The 20,881-nt window shown below is 40.5% G+C and overlaps 2 protein-coding genes across 6 annotated transcripts in view; one reads left to right on the top strand and one right to left on the bottom strand.

Annotated features, from left to right (window-relative positions):
• Positions 1 to 386: 386 nt before the first annotated feature.
• Positions 387 to 3,551, bottom strand: LOC5510184 (collagen alpha-1(XIII) chain). 2 transcript variants are annotated; one of them, XM_032379271.2, is made up of 3 exons: positions 3,207 to 3,551; positions 2,286 to 2,441; positions 387 to 1,320 (listed from the first exon to the last, which is right to left on the bottom strand). In XM_032379271.2, the coding sequence occupies exons 1-3, from the start codon at positions 3,391 to 3,393 to the stop codon at positions 437 to 439; spliced, it is 1,227 nt and encodes a 408-aa protein (XP_032235162.1). In that variant the 5' UTR covers positions 3,394 to 3,551; the 3' UTR covers positions 387 to 436. The 2 variants fall into 2 exon arrangements, with proteins under 2 accessions (XP_032235162.1, XP_001630678.2); XM_001630628.3 differs by having other exon boundaries at positions 3,201 to 3,550.
• Positions 3,552 to 3,795: 244 nt separating this feature from the next.
• LOC5510185 (kinesin-like protein KIF13B) overlaps positions 3,796 to 20,881 on the top strand; it is a 38,809-nt gene continuing 21,723 nt past the window's right edge. For 2 of the 4 annotated variants that reach the window (XM_048734100.1, XM_048734099.1), the window contains exons 1-14: positions 3,796 to 4,047; positions 4,143 to 4,221; positions 5,460 to 5,472; positions 5,901 to 5,958; positions 6,670 to 6,762; positions 12,143 to 12,234; positions 13,111 to 13,199; positions 13,984 to 14,071; positions 16,600 to 16,734; positions 17,224 to 17,382; positions 18,140 to 18,214; positions 18,853 to 19,005; positions 19,665 to 19,856; positions 20,210 to 20,344. In XM_048734100.1, the coding sequence (XP_048590057.1) occupies positions 3,996 to 4,047; positions 4,143 to 4,221; positions 5,460 to 5,472; positions 5,901 to 5,958; positions 6,670 to 6,762; positions 12,143 to 12,234; positions 13,111 to 13,199; positions 13,984 to 14,071; positions 16,600 to 16,734; positions 17,224 to 17,382; positions 18,140 to 18,214; positions 18,853 to 19,005; positions 19,665 to 19,856; positions 20,210 to 20,344 (1,413 nt within the window). In that variant the 5' untranslated portion in view covers positions 3,796 to 3,995. Of the gene's footprint in view, positions 4,048 to 4,142; positions 4,222 to 5,459; positions 5,473 to 5,900; positions 5,959 to 6,669; positions 6,763 to 7,340; positions 7,366 to 12,142; positions 12,235 to 12,707; positions 12,719 to 13,110; positions 13,200 to 13,983; positions 14,072 to 16,599; positions 16,735 to 17,223; positions 17,383 to 18,139; positions 18,215 to 18,852; positions 19,006 to 19,664; positions 19,857 to 20,209; positions 20,345 to 20,881 lie in introns of those variants that run through there. The other 2 variants (XM_048734101.1, XM_048734102.1) reach the window with 2 other exon arrangements.

The following is a 20,881-nucleotide window of genomic DNA, read 5'->3' as shown; positions in this document are numbered from 1 at the left end:
GAGCTTCCAAGAGACCCAAAGCGCCTAAATAGACCTCAATATTTTCAACTCGCCATCTCATCGATAACTGCGTAACCAACGGGGCTAGGAATTTGGTTATTCTCCCAAATAATCCATCTTAATTTGTTTTTCAATGGCTTTAGCTTTCTGACAAACGCTACTACGCGTGGTGCGTAGTCATAGGTATTACATGGAAAAAGGACTAGGAATGAACTATTTTTTTTTGGCGGCCAAGGGACCATATGCCTCTTAGGCAAACGCTCAAAGAGTCAGCCACCCTTTCTGTTTTTAAAGAGGCGTTGAACCTAAATCCCTTTTTTTTCATGAATATGGTTTGTGCCATCACGCTTTCACACACACAACACATACACACAACAGCAACAACAAAAGGCCCAGCTTCTCTTTATGTTGGCAACAGTGTTTAAAAATGCTTATTTTAACATTTTTTAGCGCATTTTCCTGGTGGTCCGGGAGGGCCGACTTCACCCTTTTTCCCAGGAAACCCATCAATTCCATTTATACCATGCAATCCATTATCTCCCTTAATCCCTATACCGGTCTCTCCTTTTGCACCCTTCTCCCCCTTTGGCCCCGTATCACCATCTCTACCACGAAGCCCGGGAGGGCCTATGTCGCCTTTAATGCTCTCTCCCTCGGCGCCTGGTTTCCCTCGTCTACCTTTCTGCCCAGGGACCCCGTCCCGCCCGTTTATCCCAGACAGTCCTCTAGGTCCTTGAAGGCCAGGTACGCCCAACGGTCCAACGTCCCCTTTGTCTCCCTTGGTTCCGGGTTTTCCATTCTGACCATCTTTCCCTGGTAGTCCAGGCTGTCCCTTACTTGTAGACGCTGCCCCGGGTCTACCGTCAAGACCTTTTTCCCCGGGAGGACCCATGCTTCCTTTGCTACCCATTCTGCCTCTCCGCCCACGGTCCCCCTTGGCACCTTTTTCACCTGGCAGCCCCACAAGCCCCGCAGGGCCTATAGGGCCTACATTGCCTTTGGGACCTGCTCTTCCTTTAGGGCCAAATCCACCTCGAAACCCTTGTGGCCCTTGGGGCCCTTCGTTTCCCTTTTGTCCCTCGTCTCCTTTTTGTCCCTTGTCGCCAGGTAGTCCTGTGTCTCCAGTGAGTCCAGGGGCTCCTTGCCAGCCTCTATCGCCCGGCGGACCCGGATGCCCTGTGGCGCCATCAAGACCTGGCGCCCCAGGGCGGCCTGCGAGGCCCATGTCTCCTTTAGGACCAGGGTTGCCAGGATGACCCTTTTCTCCTCGAGAACCCGAAACCCCTTGCGGCCCCTGTGGTCCACTTGGACCTTCTGGTCCTAAAGCGAAGAACTTGAGTGAGCGATTAAACTACTAAGTTTATAATACGAAGACCTTCTCTAGGCCAGTAGCTAGCTAAGCGGTCTAAAGGCCGTCATCGTGACTGCGAAATGGCTTCCGTACCACGGTTATTTAACACTGTATCAGTTCTAATCAATGCCATGGTGAATGGTAATTCTTCGGCGGAATGAGGCAGTGCCCTAGCAGGCCTCGGAATATTGGCGGGGCACAATACAAAATCATTAAGAAAATGGGGCACAGCCACGCCCCAAATATTTGGGGGGGGGGGGGCACGTGCCCCCAGTGCCCCTTCCTCTGCTTTTTTTGCCTTTGGTAGAAAAATATCTAGTTTTTTCATGCTTCCTTTCGGTCGTAAAACTGCCTTTTTTCCATTTGCCATCCGCTATATGCACTGACAACGAAATATATGGATGCGCTCTAAAAGAACAACAACGCAAATCTAAGAAACGATTTCAATTTCCATTTAAAATGTAGAGGTGCTTCCCTGTTTATAAATTGGTACTTTCTTTTTTTCTTTCTTTTAACGGACCTCCAGGTCGAGTGTGGTTTGGAAGGTGGGGAGAAGAATGGGGGGCGGGGGGGGGGGGGGGGGCTTGTGATGGGGAGTAGTCCGAACTCAGGACTTCCCTTCACGGCGATGTTGATGTGTTGCCACAGTATTTTGGAGTCGTTTAATTCTATGCAGTCATTAGAACCTAATCTTCACACGTAAAACTCACCAACACATCACGCTCTCAAGGGCATAACAAGGAGTGGAAGGGAGGGGAGCGCGCAACACCCCACCCCACCCCCAATCACCACCACCATCACCACACACACACAAAATGCCGAGGTAGTTTCTTATCTGAATCACCTAATCTTTTATTATTTATGCATATAAGCTCCACTGCGCACCGCTCCCGCTCAGATAATCATGGCCAAGCACATGACTATGATCCCTTACCAGTTTGACAAATGACATCGGTAGACTTGCATATGTCCCTAGCGGTGACCGTCTTCAAATAAAACCGAATCTCGTTCTGGACGTCCTCAAGTGTGACCGCGGGTGGTGATGGGATTACTGGGGCTTCCCGCCTCTCTCTTGGGACATCTGCGATATCTGCAAGTGAAACCGACGACTACTGAAGTTTTCTTTGGTATTCCGTTTCTCCTAAATTGAAACCTAGAGAGTGGAATAAAGTATCATAGCTAAATCCAGGTGATATTTTTTATGCGTTTGTTTTTTTTGGCTTTGTTTAAGTTATTTTTTTATTATATGCCTAGATTGAGGACGGAAAAATATGATCGTATGCGATAAAAGTTGTTTGTCGGGCCCGAACCCAGAATTTTTTCCTGGGGGGGGGGGGGGGGGAGGGTGGGGTAGAGGGAGTTCTCTGATAACAATCTGACCACCCGCGAAAAAAAATGATTTTTTTATGTCTTTTCAGTATCTCCACGGGACGTTTATTGTCGAATTTGACTACATATCAGAGTTATCTACCTCATGCTTTATAGTTTTGTCTACAAATAGCACGTCTATTGAGAACCGAAAATGGACCTTCCGTCGTTAGTGGTGGTGATGATGGTGGTGGTGGTGGTGTTGGGGGGTGTTGCGCACCTCCCTCCCCCATGGGTACGGGCCTGTTTGTTGCATAATGATCGTTTTAAGTATTGCAAGAATTGCAAATTCTAGGCTCCCGCACTTGTATCGGAACGCAGCTTCCCTTACCCCCTCCAGCCCCAATATCTGACGGATATCAATAAACCGGTCGCTATGATGGCTCTCACTAGTAATGTTATACCACTTACGATGCAGACAGCTAGCTATTCATCTCCTGCCTATCTTACGAATGGACGCACGCGATAGAAACAATCCTACCTTTACCAGCGAGATCCTTGGTTTGACTACAAGCATATCCCGGGAGAACGTATTTCCCGATTAACAAGCCGCCCGCAAAAGCCAACACAACTATCGCCGCAAGTATAAACCCCCAAGTGAAGGACTTCGACCAGGAGCCATTTGAAGACGGCTTGATTGGCGTGTCTCGCACTGTCTCGTTATATTTCTTCATTTCGCCACTGCGCCTATTTCATCCCAAAGTCCGTACGTTTTCTCGCTTGAGATCATTTGCTTGAAACACTTTGAGGTTTGTAGTTTACCATTCCAAGTCTGTATGTTTTTTTGTACTACTACAATTCGTGAGCCGTTATGTTATTGATATGCTGGCCAGCATTCATACAATTGGGCCACGAAATCAGCAAATGACGTCATCTAAAAAATAAAAAAAATAAAATTTTGTCGGGAAAGAAAACGCATTATGCTTGTTGTTATAATCAATTTTTCGTTTATCTCTATTACAAGGCCATTTTTTTTTTAAATATCGCTTATGTATCGTCTTAGCTGACTGTTCCAAGTAAAAACCGGAAGTAGTTTTGTCACCCACCCTCACCGTATTTGGGATTCTATCCCGCGGGTTCTCGAGTGAGGTTCCCGGATGTGCTCGTCTTCAAAGGAAATGGCGGTGCGGTGAACATGTGTGGATGCGAGCAAGACTGCCGGTCAACGCGTAAACCGCTGGAAATCGTCTCTCAAACATGATACAAACCGTTAACAACACCTTTGGTCCGTAATTACCTCTGATGTTAGTTAGAATTTGATTTCATTCCATCCGAAATGGGCTCGAAGGTGAAAGTGGCCGTACGCGTTCGGCCTCTGAATCGTCGAGGTTCGTAGAAATGTACACATAACAAGTGTTGTGAAAATTTGAAGAAAAAAAAATCGCTTTTGGAACTGATGTTTCTTTTATCGTCAAATTTACAGAAATAGATCTGGGATCCAAGGTCGTCGTAGACATGGAGGAAAATCAGACAATTCTGCTTCCTTCTAGAGGGAACGACAGGTATAAGTACATTTCATCGATTCAAATGTGACCACACAGACATCACAGATGCCCAAACCCGGATTATTTACATCCATTTTTACACCTAAATTCTGTTTTTTTTATTTCATCCTTTAATTTATTGGTTTGGCTAGTAAGCAGATAGAGTAATTTCAAAGAAGAAGGCTACTCCACGCTGGGATAGATTACGTACTTCACTCTCACCGTGCACTTCTCTTGAGATTTTCACCCATCAAACGTCGATGTTGTTTTATTTTTTACTTCACTCACATCGCCCTTGGCTGGTATTAAAATGTAATGTGACATTTATGGATAAATCTGCCACTCTTCAAAGGCTAGAATGTAATTCTTTTATCTCGGTGAACGATAGGATTGTGCTAGGAATCCACCACTTAGTATATTTCACGCCGAGGTAGTCCGATATCAAAAATTGTGCTGTCGGCGATTTAATACAAGCTTCAGACATAGGGAGACATACACATGTTACAAAAATATAGATAAACCAAAATATAGTGATTGTCTGTCTTTCATTCATGAATCCACCTTGAAATCGTTTATTCTGACCTGAAGAAAGGTGATGAGGGTTTAATAGATATTTCAAAGAAGTCTACCGGTTGTTTTTATTAATGATTGTATTGAACTATTATTTCACCTTCAACGTTCAAAATAGAAAACGACCCTGATAGTTGATTAGTCGGGAGAGAGTATGTAATGTGTGCTTGATTGAGTGCTTTTGGCAATGAGAGAAAAATATCTCCTTTTAATGGTTTATGATTCATTTCGAATCCCGGATTCGATAGATTACCGGCTCATAGCATCGAAACCGCAATTGGTTTTCATACAATAGTTATAATACCACTGCGCCCTGTGGTTGTTTATCAACTCGATTTATTCATGCAATATCAAAAAATTAATTCTTGTTCTTAGATGCCGTTAGATAGAGTGCCAAATCTCTGCTTTCAATGGCGTGTTTACGGCTGTCTGATGCCCCTGTGGTTTTGTATTGTGTTAGAGAGTTGAAGACTATTTGCACACACTTCGATCCGAATATAAGACCATCAACTCAAAATAAACAAACGTCTTTTCGCTGTATTTGAATGGAATACTTGAAAGGTTCTTGAATAATAGCATCAAGGCATGACCTTTGTGCCATTTTTGTCCAAAAGATTATTGTTTGTTGACGATGATGTTTTTTTTTTTTATTTCATGTCTCTTCTCTGGTTGTATTGACAATGCAGAAAACAGGCCAAGGTGAGGATGGTACATGTGGAAATTAAACTTCCTCTGTGCAGTCTTGTCTTCGACGTGACATGCAATTTCAACAACTAGTCTGGAATATACGATGGAGTGCTAATTTATATAGGATTATTTATTCAGCCATGGAGACACAGCTAATACAATCACAACTGGAATAAAACCATTCAACTACATACACACATTAACATGCATGTAAAAGCCATTTAATTACAAAATAATACACTTACTAGGTTCCATGTATTTTGCATATCCTGTATCAAAGTAATTTTGTTTCATTTAAGATTTTTGAACTTAAGAGTCTCATAAAGTATTATTGCCTTTTATTGTATTTTGATTTGTCTCTTTAGTTTTCTCACTTAACTATTTCTTCCAGTATTGACATCATATCTAATTCAGCAATAAATTGCTATTTTTTCTTGCAGAACTTTGCATTTGATCATTGTTTCTGGTCAATTGATGCAGCCAAAACTAAATTTGCAGGTAATTTTATACTGTTTATTTTCCCCTGCTGTGGGGTTATATTCCCACAAAGATGGCTCACTCTATGCTGTATTACTTAAATGCATCTATATTTGTGGATAAGTCATTATGACATCTTTGCAGATGGACCACTAGCTCATGCTCAGTTCTCTAGGACATCTGTCACTTTATATTTCCAAAACACATCAAACATGCTAGAGCCTACCTACCTAATTTTCTGTTTTCATTTTGTAAGGAAATATGAGTCCAAATTATGTTGCTGAGAGGTTTTGTAAATTCCTTCTCCCTTAGAAGCTTCTTTAACAAGTTCTTTTCCCCTTTTACAGTTAATTTATATCGCATTAATCTCAACGACCATCTACTAACAGGTGTAGCAAATGGTCATCCATAGATTTTCTGAGTTTGCAAGTTCAGGGATTAAATGCACAAATCTAAAGTTCTTCTGTTACAAAATCCAAGAGCGAGGTCTGCAATTTAAAATGAACATGACTTTATCATGGCCATGCTATATTTTGCTGGCTCACAAAGAAAAATGCTGCTTAGAGTAATAGTGATAGGATTTAATAGGATATCACTTTTATGTGTAAAGCAAGCATTATCTCTTACTGTAGTATTGCATTACATGATCAGCACAAGCTAAGATATTTCCTAGGGTAATGTAGTATTACATTACGAGTGCAACACTAATAGCTCCTTATGTAATATCTGTAGCACAAGATAAGGTCTATGAGTGCTTGGGCTCAGACGTATTGGAGAATGCATTTGAGGGATACAATGCCTGTATATTTGCATATGGCCAGACAGGTACGATAAGTTCTTATTATTTTACTCAAACTCCCCAGGGAGGGGCAGGGGGTACAATACCTGTATCTTTGCATATAAACAGACAGGCAAGGTATGTTTCTTAACCCTATTATTAAACTCCCTAGGGAGGGGCAGGGGGTACAATGCCTGTATCTTTGCATATGACCAGACAGGCAAGGTATGTTTTTTAACCCTATTATCAAACTCCCTAGGGAGGGGTGGGGGTACAATGCCTGTATCTTTGCATATGACCAGACAGGCAAGGTATGTTTTTTAACCCTATTATCAAACTCCCTAGGGAGGGGTGGGGGTACAATGCCTGTATCTTTGCATATGACCAGACAGGCAAGGTATGTTTTTTAACCCTATTATCAAACTCCCTAGGGAGGGGTGGGGGTACAATGCCTGTATCTTTGCATATAAACAGACAGGCAAGGTATGTTTTTTAACCCTATTATCAAACTCCCTAGGGAGGGGTGGGGGTACAATACCTGTATATTTGCATATGACCAGACAGGCAAGATATATTTTTTAACACTATAATCAAACTCCATAGGGAGAGGGAGGGGGGGTTAGAATGTTTCTTTGCATATGGCCAGACAGGTGAGATAAGTTCATATTACTATACTATACTCCCCAGGGAGGGAGAATAATACAATGACTTTATCCTTGCATATGGTCAGACAAGTAAGATAACTTCTTATCACTATAGATCAGTAGCACACTAGGTTAAAAAAACAAAATGATTTAATTTCCCTATTCAAAGGTTCTACAGGCTAATTATGAAGTATGTTTTGACAAACAGTTGAAATTATTTCATATTTTACATTATTTCATGATTTTTGTGATTTTTTGTGTTTTACCCACAATGCTTTGCGGGTGTGGCTCCCACTACAATATCACACAGAATACAGTATAAGTAACACTAAATACTTTAAAATGTCACTTTTCTCAAAGAACGGCAAGGATGGCTTCATTTTCCTTCAATGGAAGCTTGTAAATATGTTTCTTGCCTCTTTTCTTAGTGGGGAGGTCACCACAAATATGGCGGACAGTGGCCGCATAAACAACTGCAATCCGTTTTTCGTTTAAGGTGAAAGTCATGTCATGAATATTATCACGGAGATAAAAATGCCCCTTCAAGACAGACTCTCCTCTCAGTGCAGTGTTGTGGTAATCATCAGTGTAGTCATGTTCTAGCTCCTCAACACCTGCTGACGTGACTTTGAGGAGATAGAAATCGTACATTCTATCACCTTCAGCCTCAATGGCAACAGTGCTGCCGCACGCAGCCAGATCTGCCATGTGTGATGCTGTATCATGATCAAGAGCAGGCTGCTCTGTGGCTTGACGAGTGATAGCAACTGAACCATCTCTAGGGATAGTCACTTCTTTCCACTCATCAAGCCATGCCTTATTGGTACATGAATCTTCATCTTTCACAACGCAGCTCACATAGTAGCATGTCCGATGCCGTACTAGGACCTTCTCTTGCTGGGGAAGTGTCTTGACACAGTGCCATTTTCTTATGCCCTTTGCTTCCTTGTACTTTCGCCCATCACGGTTCCTGGAGACTGCACCCTCTCCTTTTGCAGGAACATAAAAGAAAACACGGCGCGTCAGCTGGGTAGCCGTTCTACGAGCAGCATAGCTAGTTGCTGCTGGCTCTGTAAAGTTTGCAACCAGATAAGCATACATGTCCTTTGCAGAATTGATTTTAGCTTTTCTGCGTAGGACGGCTTGGCTGGTTTTCTGCTTTACATGAGAGCCAGCAGCATCTTGCTCTCCTTTAGCATGGGAGGTTTCGAAAAAGCTTCTTTGGATGGGATATCCAAAATCTGCCAGAGAACATGACAAATCTCCAATGCAGTGTCGTGACTTATATTGTGCTGCGCACCCATCTGTAAATTCATGCAAGAGCTCAATGCTATAGCCCACATCGTTGACCAGGTAATCATAAGCTCTTGGGCTTTGTGCACACTGTCATGGTCTTGCGTCGGATCATCGGAAACCACAAACAAGTGCTCTTTGATCAAGTGTGGCTCAGCCTCTGTGCTTGTGATCCCGTCTTTACTTTCAACAGCATGGCGATGTAAGATGGTAACATGTAGAGAAGCCTTGGCTACGTCAAAGAACTCTGATTGGATCTCATCTTGCTGGCGACACGCATACCCCTCAGAATAGTCGTGAATGCACACGACATGGCCAAGTTGCAAGTGTTCCAAAAGATTATCAAGTTGCTCACGTTGCCATTTAGCCATGAATGAATGCAGGGGATAGGCTTCCAAAAGCTTTTTGAAATATTTAAACATTTCTGAGGGTGGTGTTTCTTTGGGGACCAAGGCTATCTTCTTTTTCTCTTGACCATTGGCAAGGAATTTTCCAGTGGGTAGGTACTCGTACCTAGACCAACAAACACTTCCTTCATTGCTAGACTCCTCTGGAAGTAGTTTTATTTTCTCCACAGAGCATCTGTTGCAATCTCGCTCCAAGCACTTGATTTTATGGTGCTCTATCCCATCTTCCTTTGAGCATAAGGTTGCATCAGCCGCTTCTGTCAACGTTTTGAAAATGGGCGACTCTTTGCTCTCGTTTCCCGTCGTCTTGACCACACCCTTTCGAAACTTCATACATGCGTCGAAAAGAATTTTCGTTTCGACATGTTTTCTGCAAAGGCAAGATTTTCTGTCCCTTTCTCTTGCTTGTTTTACAAAGTAAGGTTTTAACATCTCGAATTTGCGTTGCGCTACTTTTACTTCAGGGTGAAGCTTCGCAAATTCCTGGAAAGCATCCGTTTGGCTCGTTTCGAGAACATGCTTGGGGTGGGTTAAATACTGTTTTTTGCCAACTCTGTTTTTCACAAAGTCACTTTTGTCTCCTGTAGGACGACTAGCCGAACTGGCCCAGAAGCAGTAAATTTTTTCAACGTCTTCTTCTGGGAGCGCATCTCATCATGTTTTTCTTTTTACATAAAGCCAGCTTTCTCCTTCTCCCTTTAAAATCTCCTCCCTTGTTTTGATGGCTTTACTGATGCTCTTTTCGTTAAGGCAGACTAACTTTCCTAGGGACTTTTTTGCTCTCGACTTTTTTATATTATCTCCAAAGGCAAGTGATTTAAGTGCTTTGTAGGCAGCGCGTTTTTCGTTCGATCCCGAACGTTTGACGTGTTTCAAACCTTCAGAGATATCCGACGCGAGGGCTTTCAACAGGTTACTTTCTTTTTCTTCTTCTGGAGTTTTCACTACCCCTTGCCTGGAAAGTATTTTTCTTGTTCTCGGGCTGTTTATCAAAGCTTCTAGTACTTCGGCTTTTTTCTCGGGAGTTTGCGGAAGTTTATCTTTGACCTTGTCAGTAACACGTTTTTTGGACGTGCGGTTCTTGAATCTCTCCCCAGTGTTCTGCAAAATTTTTTCTCCTGTCCTTGTTCTTCCTTATTTTTCTGGCGGTATCTACGGACCCTTTCCCTTTTCTCTTGCTATTTGTCTTTTTCTTTCAAGTTCTTCTCTGGCGGTAGCTCGTTGTTCTTTGCGTCTCTTCTTTGACGCAGCTTTCTTTATTTCCGTTCTTGTTCGTGACTTGCCTTTTGTCTCCTCTCGTCTCGCTTTTCGCCGCTCGATTACTTGAGCTATTTTCTTTTTGCGATTTTTCTCGTAGTAATCTTTGTCTTTTGCCCTTTTTATTTCTTTTTTCTTGAGTGCTGCAGCTTGCTTACGTGAAACAGGATTTTCCATATGAATATTCAAAGGTTAGCTTGTGTATTGTGTTGCCGAATGACCGACTACACGTGCTACGCACTCTCTGTGCAATACCTGCGGGCGTTTATTTTTAACTTATGATGCACAAAACCCCTGCATTTTGTGCTGGGACCCCCATAAATCTATTGTTCTAGGCATAGGACGAGGAAAGAAGCAAGCAGAGACAATATTTTGAAACATTTTAGCAGTTTGTCTTCGCGTTTTCTTCCAGCTGTAACGCTCGTTACGCTTTGTGAGCACTGTAATAATGCACAAAAGTGTTTCCGAATCATTGAAATTTGATTTTCTCGCTCAAAACTATTGCAATTCGGCTGAAATCTTTAGGGATGTCGGCTAAACACAAGCCCAAAGCGGGGATGTCGTAGTGAGTACCGTTTGATAAAAGTACTATTACTAAATTTTGTGTTTTGTGATTGCGATGGTGTAAAATTAAACTCATTTTCAATGTAACAGAAAGTGTTTCCGAATTATTGGTTGTCTTTTTTTCGCAAAAACTATTTGGTGGATTGTCTGAAAACTTCGCTTACAAGGAGTTTATTTGTTGCCCATCATAAAATTAAAATTTAGTTTATCACATTTGTTTTTATAGTACCTAAAATCGGTCATTATTTGTGGAGCAGGTTTGTTAATAACACGAGCGTTACATGCTGTTTAGACGCATCATCGATATTTTGTAAATCTTAATATCTGCAAATACAATAAATGAATTTGTTTAAAATTACTTGTATATGTTTGTTATATTATTATCCTTATTTATGTCGGTTCAATTTAGCATATTTTTTAAAAGCCTTTAAGAAAATTTAACTAAAATGTTATTTTGTGATGCGGTGTTAGACCGGAAATGTAACGCGTTACATTCTAAATTTGCTGTGTTTATTAAATTTCTAGATTTTTGTCAAGAAATGTCTACTCAGAAATATAATATTTTTTCCTTGGTCTTGTAAATTGGTTATTGGACTACAATTATAAAAAGTTTCATGTGAAAAGCATAAGAACTGAGAGAGATATATACTATTTTGTGCGACAGTTTGTTGTTTTTGCTAAAATGGTGTCATGATTGTGCTACTGATCTATAGTAAGATGTCCCATGGGGTTTGGGAGGGGTGAGTTAGGGATATAATGCTGTATCTTTGCATATAGACAGACAGGTAATACTGTACTATATGTTTTAATGATTAAACTCAATCTCCTATAGGTATTCAGGTATAAATGTGACCTGAAAGAGTTTTAATTGTATACTAATAGTGCCATAGTCCAGATAGTATATTATATGTAAAAAAAAAAAACTATCATTGATAAAAAAACTCCTATCCGATAAAGTATCAAGGATACAAAATTGAATACCTAAAACTAGCATTGTACCAAAATTTGTAGCCATATGCATTATACTTTACTTTTGGGTTTTAATGAAAGAAATTGGTCAAACCATTTGATCCCTTTTATAGAAGAAAATACATCACAGAACCTGACAACAAACAGGATTATATTTTTCCAATTAATTGATGTTAAGTATTGTCCTTCAAATATGACACATACATAAACTTTTTCCCTTAGCTCTTTATGTTCTGCTATGTCACAAAATCCCAAAGCACCCCATAAACTTAATGTTTCTTTAATTGTGATAGGCTCAGGTAAAACCTACACAATGATGGGTGCAGGTGAAGACAAGGGGATTATTCCACGACTTTGTGTCAATCTCTTCAGAGGAATTTCACAGGTACAGTTTACTAAACTAACTTTTTTTTCTAATCTTGTAGCCTGCTATCATTTCTGTTATAAGATCCCAGAGCCTTCACTTTCTCTCTATGACTGGGCTGGGATAGCTTGTGAGTTAATGTTTATTTAGGTTTTTGCTCTCTTGTTAGCAGTTTGTAAAAATTAGCAACCTGGTTAGATGCTGAACCTTGCTAAATCAAAATAGTAAAGTTGCAAGCTATTGCTGCCAAGTCAAAAAGATACTATTTGATCTTCTACTGTATGACCAGAGTAAAGTAACAACAAATTAAAGTTTATTGTGTATTTATACATTACTTACAATTAAAATGTGTTTCATCAAATATTTAAACAATGTCCAAAAATCATTTTATGATCAAAAGCTTGATTATTGCTTATGTTTAAAGACCAAAATCTCACCTGATTTTGAAAGTAAAGTACAGTAACATTATACCTGTCAACTCTCCTGCATTGCTCTGTCCTAGAGGGTAAGAGAAAGCATGAGTCTCAAGATTTTGAAACCCTTTTATTGCTCTCCTGTGTTGAGCACCAGATCTCCCAATTTTTAGCGATTTTTATCGCTCCCGAAAAAAACTCTGCGATCAATATTTTGACCTTTTTCTATTTACATATTTAAAACAATAATTCCCTTGTGTAGCACAATTTATCTAACACCCTCGTGAGATGATAAGTGAATTTGTGCACGAGAGGTATATGGCAAACACCTGCGAGGGTATACCCACCCCTCGCCCCTCCCCCAAAAAATCTGAAGCCTTGACAGGTATGCTGGTACAGTTGATATTAGGTACCTTCTTGTGTAGTCTTCTTGAAATGCGTAATTCAGTGATTGTTGTGTAATTCATGTTTGTTTGTTTATCAGAATGACAACCATGACATAACATATAAAGTGGAAGTCTCATACATTGAAATCTATAACGAGAAAGTCAGGGATTTGCTCTGTCCTAGAGGGTAAGAGAAAGCTGTGATTGCTACAGTACTTACTGCATTTTGAATCTTTTTTTACCTTATACCATGTTCAATTATCATGGTCCAGCTTTTATTATCAGACAAGTATGTACCCGCAGGAGATTTTCAGGCACACATTTATTTATTTATCTTTTTATATATTTACCTATCTATCTATCTATCTGTCCGTCCGTCCGTCCGTCCGTCCGTCCGTCCGTCCGTCCGTCCGTCCGTCCGTCCCTCCCTCCCTCCCTCCCTCCCTCCCTCCCTCCCTCCCTCCCTCCCTCTCTCTCTTTCTTTCTTTCTTTCTTTCTTTCTTTCTTTATAGGCTTCTACCACTATAACACATATTGAAATAGCGATAAGGTGGACACAGCAGAGCACGGCTCCAACTCAAGTGTAACCCTTTACAATAAAATAAATTGGCAATAACGACAACAACAAATACAGATTGTCCATTTTGTCAAGAATACCACTTTTTTATAGCTAAGTGAGGTGCTTGCTACCTCTACACTATCTTTTAGCTATTCCCATCTGCCCCTTACACCATGTGGTTTGGGTGATTTCTGAAGAAAATAATAAGACGTAGAAAGACGTTTTTGGGACCAGAAAGGGGGGGCGGGTGTGTGTTGTGTCACCCCCCCTGGCTGATTGTTAGTGAAATGGAGTAAATTATTTATCCTGAGAAAAGTGATACTGTATGTGACATTTCTATTATTGGAAATGCCCTTTAAGGGGGATAAAGAGTAAGGGTAAGTAATATTGCCATTTTGTGATGTACTTTCAGTGGAAGTGCAAGTTTAAGAGTAAGGGAGCATAAAGTTATGGGTCCCTATGTAGAGGGGCTCACAAAACTTGTGGTATCATCTTTTGAAGTAAGTACATCTTTAAATAAAACAATTTATTGCATATAACCCCAGTTTTTGCAAGCCTTCCATGCTCTAAAACATAGAATATTATTCACATATCTTAAGTTAAACTTAAAAATATATTGAGGGCTACATCAATTGATTCTGAAACATGGCATCCCCTATTCCCCACTTGGTACATACCTTATAACAGGGCTTCTGGAATTACGCACTTGTGCGGAAGCGCGTAATTTGGCTTTTTCTGCGTAATCCGCGTAATCCACAAATTTTCGCGTAATCCCTCGTAATTTGGCTATATTTTGAAAGACAAAACATTTAATTGCACAGCTGATGTGTTCTTTTAGGGTTCTTACCTCTATTTCTCCTAAAAAAGGGAGATATTCTTCGTAAGAGTGCGATATTTCGAACTGAATTTCGAAAACAAATAAAATGAGGCGTTCTTTGCTAAACCGCGAAGGCCTAGGACTAATAACAAAATACCTTTTTTTAATTGGCTGGTGGCTAGGAGCCAATGAAAACTTGCCTAAGATATTTTCACGCAAAAAATTAAACTTTTCAAGTTATTTCGTGCGTAGTTTGGGCGTAACAGTTGATATTCCGTGTTATGTAGCACGTAATTTAGTAAAGAATCACCCAAATTTAGATTTAAAAAAAAATGTATTGCAAAATCCAGCGTAATTTAGCGCGTAATGATTGATTTTCCGCATAATTTAGCGCGTAATTTAGCAAAGAATCACGCATAATTTTGAGTTTTTTTCCGCGTAATTCCAGAAGCCCTGGATTAAGGGATAGACAGCCTAAATAATATGCTGTGAGTGTTCAGCCTAAATAAAATGCTGTGAGTGTTCAGCCTAAATAATATGCTGTGAGTGTTCAGCCTAAATAATATGCTGTGAGTGTTCAGCCTAAATAATATGCTGTGAGTGTTCAGCCTAAATAAAATGCTGTGAGTGTTCAGCCTAAATAATATGCTGTGAGTGTTCAGCCTAAATAATATGCTGTGAGTGTTCAGCCTAAATAATATGCTGTGAGTGTTCAGCCTAAATAATATGCTGTGAGTGTTCAGCCTAAATAATATGCTGTGAGTGTTCAGCCTAAATAATATGCTGTGAGTGTTCAGCCTAAATAATATGCTGTGAGTGTTCAGCCTAAATAATATGCTGTGAGTGTTCAGCCTAAATAATATGCTGTGAGTGTTCAGCCTAAATAATATGCTGTGAGTGTTCAGCCTAAATAATATGCTGTGAGTGTTCAGCCTAAATAATATGCTGTGAGTGTTCAGCCTAAATAATATGCTGTGAGTGTTCAGCCTAAATAATATGCTGTGAGTGTTCAGCCTAAATAATATGCTGTGAGTGTTCAGCCTAAATAATATGCTGTGAGTGTTCAGCCTAAATAATATGCTGTGAGTGTTCAGCCTAAATAATATGCTGTGAGTGTTCAGCCTAAATAATATGCTGTGAGTGTTCAGCCTAAATAATATGCTGTGAGTGTTCAGCCTAAATAAAATGCTGTGAGTGTTCAGCCTAAATAATATGCTGTGAGTGTTCAGCCTAAATAATATGCTGTGAGTGTTCAGCCTAAATAATATGCTGTGAGTGTTCAGCCTAAATAATATGCTGTGAGTGTTCAGCCTAAATAAGTGTTTTTGCTTCTCATGCTCATCTGGTTCGCTCATTGCTTGATATCAATGAATGAGAGCAACATACTTTACATAGACTTAAAACCATACCCATGGCTTACTTAAAACCATACTCATGGCTTACAGAAAACCATACTCATGGCTTACAGAAAACCATACTTATGGCTTACAGAAAACCATACTCATGGCTTACAGAAAACCATACTCATGGCTTACAGAAAACCATACTCATGGCGCACAGAAAACCATACTCATGGCGCACAGAAAACCAAACTCATGGCTTACAGAAAACCATACTCATGGCTTACAGAAAACCATACTCATGGCTTACAGAAAACCATACTCATGGCTTACAGAAAACCATACTCATGGCTTACAGAAATCCATACTCATGGCTTACAGAAAACCATACTCATGGCTTACAGAAAACCATACTCATGGCTTACAGAAAACCATACTCATGGCTTACAGAAAACCATACTCATGGCTTACAGAAAACCATACTCATGGCTTACTTAAAACCATACTCATGGCTTACAGAAAACCATACTCATGGCTTACAGAAAACCATACTCATGGCTTACAGAAAACCATACTCATGACAGAAAACCTAAAACTCTCTATACACAGTTTATACGGTTCTCCTTTAGTGAAAGAATGTTGTTTTGTAAGATTATTTGCTTCTGAGAACATTAACTGTACTTGTGTTTATTGATGTTGGAACTGATCAATAATGCTTTGAGGAAACCCATGAAATGTTTTATGGTATTAGTAGTATTTTCTGTGTATGTGTTTGATACTTTTTTTCAAGTCTTTGGCTGTTTTTTGTTGTAGACAGTTTTGTTCAGGATTCCCCCCTCAGGATTCTTCAAAACCTTTTGTTTTTTTGTAGGACATAGAGGCGATCATGATGGAAGGAAACAAGTCAAGGACAGTAGCTGCCACACGAATGAACACAGAAAGTAGCCGTTCTCATGCTGTCTTTAACATTCTCCTTGCTAGGACTGAATATGACCACCAGACAGAGGTAGGGTCGGGCCAGGGAAAGGGCAGCTTGTTATAATTATTATGCATATTTAATAGCAGTATACCTTGATATACCATCGATATACCATTGATAATTCCTTGTGAGTAATGGGAAGAATACACCCTGTATTCTGTATTACTCACTGTATTAACACACCCTATGTTATTCACCCCCGCAAAAGCTGTACACCATGTTTTATTCACAAGGCAACACTGGGAACTTTGTTATTCAATTCAACAAATGCTTCATCATGTGTTATTAACCCTGTGATATTCACCTCCATTAAGACTACACCCTGTGTTATCCACCCTTCGATATTTAAACTTTTCAGGCTGCAATCTGTGTTATTTTCAATACCACACCTTGTGTTATTCACCCTTACTAAGATCACACCCTGTGATACCCACCACACCTGTCTTACTCACCCCAGTTAAGACCACACCCTGAGTTATTCACACTATTAATATTACACCCTGTGATTATACACAGTCCATAGGTGAGAAAGTGAGCAAACTTAGCTTGGTTGATCTGGCTGGCAGTGAGCGGGCATGCAAGACAGGTGCCGAGGGTGACCGTCTTAAGGAGGGGAGTAACATCAATAGGTCCCTAGTCACCCTGGGCCAGGTCATCTCAAGCCTTGCAGAACAGGTGGGAGTCAGTGTTTGCTAAGCAATTGCATAAACCAGGATCCAGGGGGTGGTTCTGTTCAATAGAAACACCCTCTTCACCTATAGGAATGCTTGTTCTTCAGCCCTGCGCACATGGTGAGCAAAACTTCACACATGCTTCATGCTCACTGCCTCTCAAGCCCATAAACTGACAGTTCAAGGAGGAGAGAATTTTGCCTCAGTTGCTCGCGAGATGTAATGACGTACACACTGTGACTTTTTAGCCTAGCGAGGCAGTGAGCAAAGTGCACGTGTGAATGCGTCGGACTTTAGGAGCAAAAAATTGAAAAAACTTTAGTTTAGTTTTTTTTGTATTGAGCCATTCTTTGATAAATGCTAGTTCTGCCTTTTTTTAACTTGAGCCTTTTTCAACTTGAGATTTCTCTTTGACCAATGGAAGCAATTGGTTGATTAATCTAAAGTCTTTATGCACCATGACAGTTATGTCTCTAATACAACTGTCTACAAAAAAAAATGCGTTTGATTGGAAAAATGGAAGGTTCTCACCACTCAAATTATTATCGTGGGGCCATAATTGAAGCTCAGCAGCTGAGAAAATCAATTTGGTACTGTGCAAGTGAGCTGGGCCTGAATAGCCAATGGTACACAAATTGTAGCGTTTACACCAGAGCTATGGCCAGTTATAGCTTTGATATATACTTCGCTTGTTTTGTTTTTTATGTTATGACCTGGTTTGGTCTCATATGATCTTGTTTTATTACTTTTTGTGACGTTAGTCTGCCGGAAAGCATGGCAAGAAGGGTGCCCACTTTGTGCCCTACCGAGACTCAGTGCTTACTTGGCTTCTGAAGGTAACTAAAGGTGTTATTTGTATAAGAATAAAAGCTGATAGTTTCTTACCATTCTCTCTTTTCCTCATCAACACATGCTCAGTCCCTCCCATCTACATTTCTCAAGTGTAAAGGTATCTCAAGTTTAAAGGCCCTCATTTCTTCCATACCAATCCCCCTTTCCTTATCAACATCATATCTTATTCCCTCTTCTCAACAAGGTATACTAATGTAAAAGTCTCCCACCCCTAAATCTTTGTGTGCCTGACCCCTACCATCCTCCAAGCGGCTTATGGCTCGCTCAACTTGAAGATAAACTACAGTAGTTCTAATGCAAGCTTGGAGAAGATACAGTAACTTGAAGAATTTGGTCCATCTCCATAATGTTCTTGATATTTGATTGCAATCTCTAAACCTATTTGCTGATCTTGCTCGATATGCAGGGATACAACGTGACTCAAGCAAAAACAACAATCACTTTGAGTAGGCTAGGAGTTGAGTTATCTGTGATTAAAAGTGACAGAAAACAAGTCCCCTAAAAATCCTAAAGCCAGTTTCAGGATAGCGGGGAGTCTGAGTTACCCGAGTTAAAGTTATTGGGTCCAGATGTATGTTAAATAATTTGTATTACTACTTACTACAGTTCGTGACTCTTGCAGGATAACCTTGGTGGTAATAGCAAGACGGTAATGGTTGCGACCATCAGTCCGTCTGCTGATAATTATGAGGAAACTCTGTCAACTCTGCGATACGCGGACAGAGCCAAGAAGATCGTGAACCATGCTGTGGTCAACGAAGATCCGAATGCCAGAGTAAGTACCTTGGAAACAAGCGGCGGTTACAATCCGAGATAAAAGTGGGACGCCTCCCTTTCTCCTCCTCAATGATGGAGCATACATGATCATCTGAATGCGAATTGCGTAGTCAGCTGAAGAAAACACTTTATAGCAATGTTAATTGTGAGAAAAAGCGGGGAAGTGATGTTATGCGAAGTTTCCCATATCTTTTTGTAGGGATTGTAGTGAAATCAGCTTATTTGAGAGTGGGCAGAACTTAAAAAGCGGGTTGGGGTGGGGGCTACAGCTGTTGTGGATGGATTTCCGAGAGAGAAAGAGAGCGGTTACTGCCTAGGACCCCTGGCAATGTTCTTGGGTTGCTAGTGATAGTGTATGCTGGTTATTATGGATTATTAAAGTACATTGCCAATGTGAGATACAATGCATTCAATGAGGAACTTAGAAAAAAGTTACTTTTTGCAATGATTTTCTATTGGTTTCTATTTCTATTTCTATTTCTATTGGTTTTCTATTGGATCAACACAAATTTTGCGAAAACAAATTAACAACGTATATTTCCTATTATAAAACAATGATCTAGGCATGATCTACTGACTGAGTGTACATGGGCAGATTTTAAACAAAAGTGTAAAATACTTGAGGAATCTTGACACTAACGTTATATGCTTTTCTAGATTATCCGCGAGCTACGAGAAGAGGTGGAAAGACTTAAACATCTCCTACAGTCCAAGATCGCTGGCTTTCCCATACAAGAAGAGACGGGGGAGCTTGAAATTCAGGAGATGATATCTGAGAACGAGAACCTTATGAAGGAATGTACAATGTCTTGGGAGCAGAAGGAAAAACAAACAGAGAAGATACAGCAAGTGAGTATGGACAGGGGGTGTGTAGGCTGAACGAATGTACAATGTCTTGGGAGTAGAAGGTAAAACAAACAGAGGAGATACAGCAAGTGAGTATTGACAGGGGGTGGGTAGGGTTTGGGTTTGGCTTGAATTGTCAAAATGGTCCGCCGGCACTCCATCCAGCTTTTGGGCCTGATGTACCCAATGTATTGTAACCTCAGCTATCCTATGGCGCTTGACTAGGTTTCTTCTACTGCGTGCTATAGACTCTTTGTGGCATTGCATACAAACAAACAACACAAACGATAGGCGCGATCTGGGCTTAATACCAGCAACAACTTCATGTGCTTGATTTGATGTGGGTGTATCTGTAGGAGAGGCACAAGGCATTAGAAGATATGGGCATCTCCATACAGTCATCTGGAATTGGCGTGGAAAAGAACAAGTTTTATCTTGTGAACCTGAATGCAGATCCAGCCATGAACGAGCTACTCGTCTACTACCTCAAGGTACGTGCACACTTAAAAATGCAGACAATACCAATAAAGGTCTTTCTATTTAGATTATTAACATATAATCTGTAATCAAATTTACTCGGACGCTTAAGATTTCAACGTTACAAAGATTGTTGCTTTACACAGTATGAACTGTCACGCGTTCTCCCCAAATGTGTATGGTCATGGCTTCTATACCAATTCTTAGAACACAGATTCTCCGCCACTGTTTATATTCAGGGCTTTCCACCATAATGTTAATAGCGGTTTTCCACCAATGTGTATAGTAACAGGTTCTCCACCACTGTGTAGATTAAGGGCTTTCCACCAAAACGTGTCATGGGTTATCCACCAATGTGTGTATATTCACAGGTTCTCTACCAATATTTTGAGTCGAGGTGTTTTCATCCGATGTTTAGCGTTGCGGGTTCTCCGCCAATTTGAAGAGCCATTGCTTTTCAACCGACATATAGTCGCGCGTTCCCTATCGGTGCCTATAGTCACGGGATTGTTATTCTATCAATGCGTAAAATCCCGGGTTCTTTGCCAGTG

This window comes from Nematostella vectensis, chromosome 11 (assembly GCF_932526225.1).
Source record: "Nematostella vectensis chromosome 11, jaNemVect1.1, whole genome shotgun sequence".
Taxonomy (NCBI): Eukaryota; Metazoa; Cnidaria; class Anthozoa; order Actiniaria; family Edwardsiidae; genus Nematostella; species Nematostella vectensis.
This window is presented reverse-complemented; position numbering and strand designations above follow the sequence as displayed.

Bases quoted from the DNA above. Each gene is read 5' to 3' on its own strand.
- LOC5510184 (XM_001630628.3), bottom strand. From the start codon at position 3,393: ATGAAGAAATATAACGAGACAGTGCGAGACACGCCAATCAAGCCGTCT. The intron at 2,442-3,200 runs GTAGGATTGTTT...TTTCACTTGCAG, and splicing joins CAAGGATCTCGCTGGTAAAG to ATATCGCAGATGTCCCAAGA. The intron at 1,321-2,285 runs GTAAGGGATCAT...TCTTCGCTTTAG, and splicing joins CGATGTCATTTGTCAAACTG to GACCAGAAGGTCCAAGTGGA.